This window comes from Manacus candei, unplaced genomic scaffold, assembly GCF_025592945.1.
Source record: "Manacus candei isolate 608988 ecotype Guabito, Panama unplaced genomic scaffold, ASM2559294v1 h1tg000003l, whole genome shotgun sequence".
In the NCBI taxonomy this organism is placed as follows: Eukaryota; Metazoa; Chordata; class Aves; order Passeriformes; family Pipridae; genus Manacus; species Manacus candei.
Window position 1 is genome coordinate 20,202,810 of NW_026138051.1, and position 8,303 is coordinate 20,211,112.

At 48.5% G+C, this 8,303-nt stretch overlaps 1 protein-coding gene across 2 annotated transcripts in view; it reads right to left on the bottom strand.

The window, feature by feature from the left end:
• The window catches only part of LOC127472289 (vascular endothelial growth factor receptor kdr-like), a 131,397-nt gene extending 123,698 nt beyond the window's left edge, over window positions 1–7,699 (bottom strand). For both annotated transcript variants that reach the window (XM_051790311.1, XM_051790301.1), the window contains exon 1: window positions 6,872–7,699. In XM_051790311.1, coding sequence (XP_051646271.1) covers window positions 6,872–6,947 — 76 coding nt within the window. In that variant the 5' untranslated portion in view covers window positions 6,948–7,699. The remainder of the gene's footprint in view (window positions 1–6,871) is intronic.
• Window positions 7,700–8,303: the final 604 nt, after the last annotated feature.

The window sequence follows — 8,303 nt, forward strand, 5'->3', positions numbered from 1 at the left end:
ATTTATTTTTCTGCAAGGAAAGACAGAGACCTTGAGGTTTGCAACTGATAATCCACAGGGCTTTACTTCCCTCCTTTCAAACACGATCCCGCGCGCCTTCCTGCGCCGAAGGGTTCCGGGCAATCTCTTCCAACAGGCATTTCCTGGATGGAGCCTATTGTGATTGGGATTGCCCACACCAAGGGTTTCCAAATGCTACTGTGTGGGCATGTGGGATGGCTCCTGTGGGAGCCACTTCAGGCAGCTGGAAGAATAAATGAGGAAGCAGAGGGGGAAATCACATTTTATAGCTCCTGGAGGACACACTGGAGTAGGTGTCTGCACATTAAAGGTTTGAAACAACGACCCCTGCACAACCCAACCCAAAATTTTGCTCAGGATCAGCTTTCAGGTATGATCCCTATTGCTGCAAAGGGCCAAAGTGAGCCCTCCTCAGTAGCTGGGAGGGAACTGAGGATGAGAACTGGGATTCTGGGAGGCCCCACACTCAACATCACCACTGCAGGCTCTGGGGACTGGGGGGAAATTGCTTTAACTCCTAAATGATTGTTTTCATCACTGATTTCAGTTAATGAGCTATGAGTTCACAGCAAACAGGATGACTGCCTCCCAGATTAGCTGCTTCTGTGTGTTAGTGTGGAGTGTCCCTGTGAGCAGCCCCATTTTACTCACAGCTATAGAGGAATAGGCAAATATCCCCATGGTGGTTGGTGCTTTTCCTGCAAACTGACCTTACTGTATCTGTAAGGAATAATCCAAGGTGAGCAATTTCTGAGCTGTGGGCTCTAAGGAAGCAAACATTTTAGCAGAGGTGGTTTAGATTCATGGGGATTTTGTAAAAAATGGAACAGGTAATGACTAGGTCAAGCTTCCTTGACCCTCAAATCAAGAACAATCCCAGCAGGGCTGAAAACTCCCCTCTCCACTTCCTTGGCAATCATGTTCCCACAGTTCAGAAAAACACAGGAAGATCTAAGGAAACCTATGTGGAAATGCAGAAGACAAAGGCAAGAGATCTGAAAATAGAAGGCTGGTCCATATATTTCCTTTACATTCCAGGCCTGAGTTTAGTTTTTGGCTGAATTTTGAAATCTGGGGGGCCATATGCTTTTGCCATTCCGTGCAAGGCACAAAGGAAAACTGGCTTGTTCAGATTTCCATCAATCAAAGGGTTAGATGAGCTTCTTTCCTTGTTGCTCAGTAATTTCAAGAACTCCTCAGTGCTAAAAGCTCTACTTCTTAGAGCCACAACAAAAGCCCTGCACACTGGTTACACATGCACCATGCATGAGCTGTGACTCCTTCTACATTTCTATATACTGGAAGACTTGAAAAAATTAGTTCTTGTAAAAATTCAGTGCAGCAGGAACAGTCTGTGCATCTGCTTGAAAAAAAACGAGAGAGTCAGCTGCAGGTCTCAGGCAGTCCCACTTTGGCTTGACAAAAACTTCTACACCAGGACAGTCATAAAGGCAAACTTCATTTTGGGACAGAGAAGAGAGATGGTGCAGATCCCTGTTGTGGAAGGGCTGATAAATTCCTCTTGGCGTCTTCTAATGTAAAAATTCAAGGAATCCTGAGCCCTGAGGGGAGTTTAGGAGACATCTAGGAAAGGAGGGGGAGAGCAGAAGAGGGATGTAGGATTGTAGTGGGGACAAAAAGTATGTGCTGTAAAGAGAGACTAATCCAAGGACTTGGAGATGAGGGTATTGGAGTGACTCACAAAGATGCCCACAGACTTACTCACTTTCCATCATAAAGCAGTTCACAGACGTACTCCCCATCCATCAGAATGCATAGTTGTGTTACACTGAGTAACAGACTAATACCAAAGTTAACAACTGCACAGCTCAGTTCTCTGAGTACATGAATTCATTGCTTACATTTCCAGAGCCTTTGGAAGCCTGTCTAGCACTCAGCAGTGAGGGATTTGCACAAAGTGGGCAGCCATCAGTTTTGCTTATCACGGCCTCATGAGATCAGGCTCCCTCCCTCCTCTGCACCTTCCTCCTCCCCACTGAGGCAGCAGCTCATGGACAAGCCTCTGAGGGCACACCGTGGTGCCCATGGTTTGCTCTAACCTTGCCTGGCTCCTGGTGATTGCAGCTCTCTGCTGCTCAGTCCTGCTCTCTGGGGCAAGCCTCAAGCAGGCACTTCTGTTAAATGCCATTTACAGATAACAACCTCAGCTGTTTCGCTTTGGCAGCTCCTCCTATTTTCTCTGTGGCCTTAAAAAGGAAAATTAAAGAAGTGCCTGACGTGGTGAGGAGATCAGTACTCTATTACACACGTTCTATGCCAGCTGATCTGGGTGGCCAATTTTTCTTGGGGGCTGTGACTGAGGACAGTTAGATGCTCTTCCCAAAGAGCACTGAAGGAACAGGAATGTCCTGATTGGCACTCAGAACCTTCATGTCCCGTCAGTCATCTGAGCTGCTTTCTGAAAGAAAACACTAGGGACACATTTATTTCATTCCCAGCTCTTGTTTAGATACTCCAAATATCTTTTAATTACTTCCACTGGTAATTCCCATTCCAGTAACATCAGGCTGGTGTAGGGAGAAAAGGAAAGGTGAGGCAGGACTGATCAGAGGAAATATCAAGCTGAGCATGTGAAGTTTGGTAAGGCTGTGCTTCAGTGTCCTTCTCAGACTCTCTCTGAAAGTCAAGCGCTGCCTCCTGGAAAATTCCTCTGTAGTTTTAAAAAATGCAGGTTGCTATTGCTGCCCCCAAAACTGTTTTGCAATGTAAACTGAAAGCAGCTTCTTTGTTCACCCTGTCCTTTGCTGATGATCAAGTGACCCTTGCTGCATATACTTTGAAAATATCTCTGGAAACAAAAGATGTGTCTCGTCTCTGAATAAATCTGGCACAGGGCAGGTTTTCACTCTCCTTCAAACTGCGCTGGCAATTTGGAAGCCAAACTTACCAAAAGCACAGATCATCTACCACTGACTGTACCTAAGAAATCTCCTGTTGTGGTTGGAAACCTTTTGCCCTGGTGCATAAACCTACCAGCAACATAAATATTCTCTATTCAGCCCAACAATATATCACTTCAAACTGCAGTAGAGTGAGCTATTGCTTGGCACAAATATTTCATCATAAAATGAACAATTCAGGGAATGTGTGAAAGGACAGAGATAACCTGAGTGTCTCCTGTTGCTCTTACTCAGATCTATAAGTAGGAGCAGACCAATGGGGGGAAATGTGCACAGATAAATCCTTTTTACAATTTTCAAAGGAAGTATTAGAAGTTCTTATAACAGAAACCTTCAACAAACAATATGGTTGGTGTTCCCAGTATTCTTTTGGGTACGGTGCTGTTTTTTAGAAGTTCAGGAAGTATGCAGAAATACTTCACATTTTTTTCCTTGCCTTAAATGGATGAATTAGGGTAAAGAGATTTCCAGTTGGTTTTGAATGTGGCAGCTTCAGCAGGAGGCTCATATATCACCATCTTAAAAAAAGGCTTCTCTGCTTTTTATAACATTTTCCCACAGTAAAGCAAATGTCTAGGAATAACAGCAATTAAGAGACACAGTTTTGGTTTACCCAAGCCCATCAGCAGCCTGTGCTGTCAGATACCACCAGCTGCCTCAGGGAAACCCAAAAGCAACCCTTCAGTGCCTCTGACTTTGCACTGTGCACCACTGAGCCCACACTCATCCCAGCTGGACACAGTGACCATCCCAGTTGGAAAACCAGGAGGAGTCCGAGCTCCGAAGCCTCTGACTCAGCTACTGATACGTGGTATAACTGAATAAATTGAAATATATGTTAACAAGCTACATTGCCCATCCAGTATATTCTGCTTGTAGGAGACATTGCACAATTAAACAAAAAAAAAATCAGTTTCAAACATGCTTTAATTTCAAAGGGATTGCGCAGGGCCTAATTTTTATTCTTCAGTCTTTAATACTTCCTGGTATTAAACCACTGAGTTTATTCCAATACCTGAAAAGTTACTTGGACTGCTCACATATTGAAAACCTTTTTGATGATCCTGTCAGGGGGTAAAAGATACTAAATTTTTCATGCACAATTTAAGGTGTCGCTCATGTAACAATTTCTCTGCAGATTATTTTTCAAAGGGCTGATTATTAACCATCCCACTCCATACCTAAAACATGGGCCAGCTGTTGGCACCTGCGCAATAATTACTACATCAAAGGTTCTGAGCAGAAAGACCCTAACTAGTACTCTGAGGATTTGAACATGAGCTGTGTAATAAGAAAAAGGAAAGTGGAAATTTAATGATACTCATAGAACTGTCTTAGAAGTTTAAAGATGTATTTAAAGCTGTATTTTATAATAAGGTGGGCAGTTATTGGGATGGTGTTTGTATGGTCTCTTCTCCCTGCTGAAAGCACCAAATAAGTCAGGAGTTCTCTAAAGGAGACCATCCTTTGAGCTGGATAAATTTAACAGCCAGAGTTTCATTGCTGGAGATGAACTTTGAGGACAAGGTGTCTGAGGAGTTAATACCTCGGTCCTGAGCAGCTCTCGCAGTTGTACCATTCTCCTTCTCTCTGCATTGCAGATGGAATTGTTTGGATTGGAATCAGAGTCAGCCTCTTCAGCACAACTCTGCCTAACTTTGGCCACAAAGATCCCAGAGGGGGTTTGACCCCCAGCCTGCAGGACAGACCCAGGCCTTGGCAGGTCAAGCAGAAGTTCCTTGAGTTCATTGCTGGAGATGAACTCTGAGGGAAAGGTGGCTGAGGAGTTAATACCTCAAGAGCACCAGTGCTATCCAGAATCCTCAGACTTCCTGGCCCTGTCTCAGGTTGGCTTCCAGCCTAATTAGGGCACCCAGAGACTGTGCTAATGTGTTATCTCTCCCTAATGATGGACAGGGCTCTGACATCCATTACGCTGCTTCCAAGTCCATCATCACTCTTTGCCTACGGGAACAGTTAGGGATGTGCCTTCCTTCCTTTGTCACAGGATGCAGGCATTGCCTTCTCTTGGCCTCCTCTGTGCCTGGCACTGATGGGAAAATGAGTCTGGACCAAATTCCAAAGTTATTAGGGCCAGAATTACTAGGACAGGAATCTGGTGAGTAAGGACCTGAGCAGCCCTGAAATGTGGGCAGCATCTCTGCCTGTTCCCCACCTCCTCAGTAAAAACCTCACTGTGCTCCACTTCACCCTGCAGCCTCAGGAACACTCGTGGCAAGCCACGTTTCCTCCCATCTCCCAAAAACTTGTTATTATCCGTCTGTAATCCACAGAATTCCATGGTGATTTGTGCCTTTGTGAAATCCATGCTGGATATCTGGTGATAGCCTTCTATGGGCAACTTCTCCAGCCTATCCAGACGTTGGAATTCCTGTAGCATGCAGCTGGCTGCTCCTGCACGTGTCAGCCAGATGGAGCACAGTGTGGGAACCCTCCCAGGCTGTGGGAGCTCCGACACCGCTCCAGGTGCAGCTCAAGGTGTGGGTGCTGCTGTCTGATATGGTACAGGACTGGCTTCCCTGGGGTGTAATGTGGGCACCTTCCCTGGGGTTCCATGGGCACCGCGGGTCATGAGGATCCCTGCGGTGGAGGGGCTCCTTTGCAGGTTTGCTCCTTTGCCGGGTTTGCTGCTTCAGCTTTTCCTGGAAAAGCTGGGCATGCCCTTTGGAGCACAGGCTTAGCTATTTATTCTGCAGGTAACTGTGGGGAAGGTACTGCAGGGGAGACATGAAGTTCACTGGGACTGGTGCCCACCAATCAGTTCTTTTCTGCAGAGGGAATACATTAAATCCCCAAATGAATCCAAGAAAATCAAGGACAGTGATGCTTCCCGTGTTTCCAGAAGCTATCCTCTTAACTATGAAAAGATTATAATATGCTAAAGCAGCAACAACCGTGTGCTGTGAAATACATTCCCTATTCAAAATAATAAAAAAGCCTTTCTGTCAGAAGGAATTCCCCAGTAAACAACAGACCATCTCCCTTACACAATTTGCAGCGTCATGAATGAATGGCTCAGTAATCCAGCGAAATCCTCATGCTTAATGAGATAATGAAAAGTCATACGGCAGATGGAAAAGCTCCTCTAAATTTCATTAACCTGCCTCTTGGCTTTTCTGATATCAGCAAAAATCAGGAATGAATCCAGGGGGACAGTGTGTTTGCTGCAAGGAAAATGAGTTTTGGAGAACGAGGAATCTAACCTGACACCTGTGCTGAGAAGGGGAAGGCAGCAGAGAAACACCATGTGAATGAAAACTGAAATATCGAAGGATAAGAATGGGAATATCAAAAAGAATCGGGGTTTGCCCACAGTGTCTGTGCCCACAGCTCTGACGTGAGCCCCAGGACAGCGGGATAGCCCAGGCACTCCCAGACACACCACAGCTCCTCCTTTTCAAGCCTTTTCTACCTCAGCTCTGCCTCAAACGATCAAATACAACCAGAAACCCTCCCACACAGAGGGGGAAAAGCCACAAATTGGCAAATACCCGCAACTTGCTATTTTTAACCAAGCTTCCAAACCTCGAGGGGAAAAAAGCATTAGCCATACACGCGACACCTTCAAGGAGTTATCCTTTTTTTTTTTTACCTTTACTTCCAAAGATCAGTTTTCGTGTGAAATATGTGAAACCTGAGGCGTCAGGGACGGGTTTGGGGGCAGAAAGGCGGCACCTGCCCGGTGGGTACCGCGGGTGCGAGGTGGGTGACACCTCCCCGGGCCGCTCGGGCCGGCGGGGCTCCGCAGGAGCGAAAAAAGCGTCAAAAAAGCAGGAAAAGCATCACGGAGCGCTCTCCTCAGGCACCCCGAGGGAGCGCACCGGCGGCACCAGGACGGGTCCGCCCCCCGCGCCCCCCGCGCTGCCCCCCGTCCCGCAGGTGAGAGGAGGGGCAGTGCCCGCTCTTACCGTGCAGCAGGAGCAGCCCCTGAAGGGCACAGACGGCCAGGACGGCGCTCGGCCTGGGCAGCATCGCCGGGGCCATTGCCGGTGACTTCTGTATCCCGTGCGAGGCGAGGTCCGCAGTCCGGGACAAGTTTTCTTTTCCAGCAATAAGTTTGTGAAAGCCCGCGGGCTGCAGCGCGAAGGGAGGGGAAGGACAAGGCGTGCAGAAGTTCCCACTTGTTGATTCCAGCTAAATTGTTCTTTCCATTCACTGCTTCATCCTGGGGCTGCAGAGTGTGTTTTCCTTCCTTTCTTCTCGAGGTGCGAGTTCTTAGTTTTTTCTTCCCACCCTCTCCACAATAACCCTATTCCTCCTTTTCTCCTGTTTCTCTAATCCCTGGGGTGCCTGAGGAGCGTTGCTCTGCCTCAGAAGCCTCCCCAGCCCGCCTAGCTGGTGCTGAGTAACTCAAGGGGTTAAAAAGCGAAGGGAAAGCACCAGAAAAAAGTTTGGCAAAAAGTTTCCTCCACTCAGCGAGTCGCTGCTCCCGGCAGTCCTTTGCCTGGAGTTTGGGATAAGGTGGTTGCACCGCAAAGCCTCTTCTTGGATGTATTTATGCAGGGAGGTGCAGGTGCTGCGGAGGTCGGCAGGAGGGACGGGTCTCTCTGCTCCAGAAGGGCAGGAGCAGCGGGAGCTGCCGCGGCCCCACCGGGCTCTACCTGCCGGAGGGCACCGCGCGGGGCCCGGGCGGGCGGCGGGGCTGGGGCATGGCCGGAGCCCCCGGGCGTGCTGCTCTCTCCCTCTCCCCACACCCCTCTGGGTTCGCTTGGCTTTCGCCGGGAAGTTTGATGCAAGCCCGAGATTCTTTATAGGGACAGGAAAAAAAAAAAAAGGAGGAAGGAGAGACGTCACCAGTCGAGGCAAGGGGACTTCACTCTCTCTCCCTCCCTGTCATTTCACAGAGCTCCTGGATTTCCTGTTGCTGCTGCCTGAGATGGGGCAAAGAACTGAATCCCTGCTGCTTCTCAGCATCGCCCGTCCCTGCAAAGCCGGAGCTGCAGGAGCATCAATGGCAACATCTTCCCCCAGTCCTGCCCCCGCTTCCCCCAGGGGCAGAAAGGTGGCTTCTCCCTCCCGGCCCTGGGGCTCTCAGGGCTCCAGGACACTGGGAAAGGGAGCACAGAGGGACACCAGCCGAGGAATGGGCTCTCTTGCAAGAGCACTCTGTGCCCTCCTCCCCCTGGTTATTAGTCTGGGGTTCTCTTTGTGCCACTCACTGTATCCTGCTGGAATGTCACCTCCATCCTCCCTTTCCTGCTGCCACACTGTGCATCCCTTTCCTCTGGGGTGCATAGAAAGTTTCTTGTTTAAATAGGATAATTTGGGCAACCCCAACGCTGTTATTACTTATACAGCACAACTGCCTCCCCGGTGGCTCCTGGGTTTCTCACAGCAGCT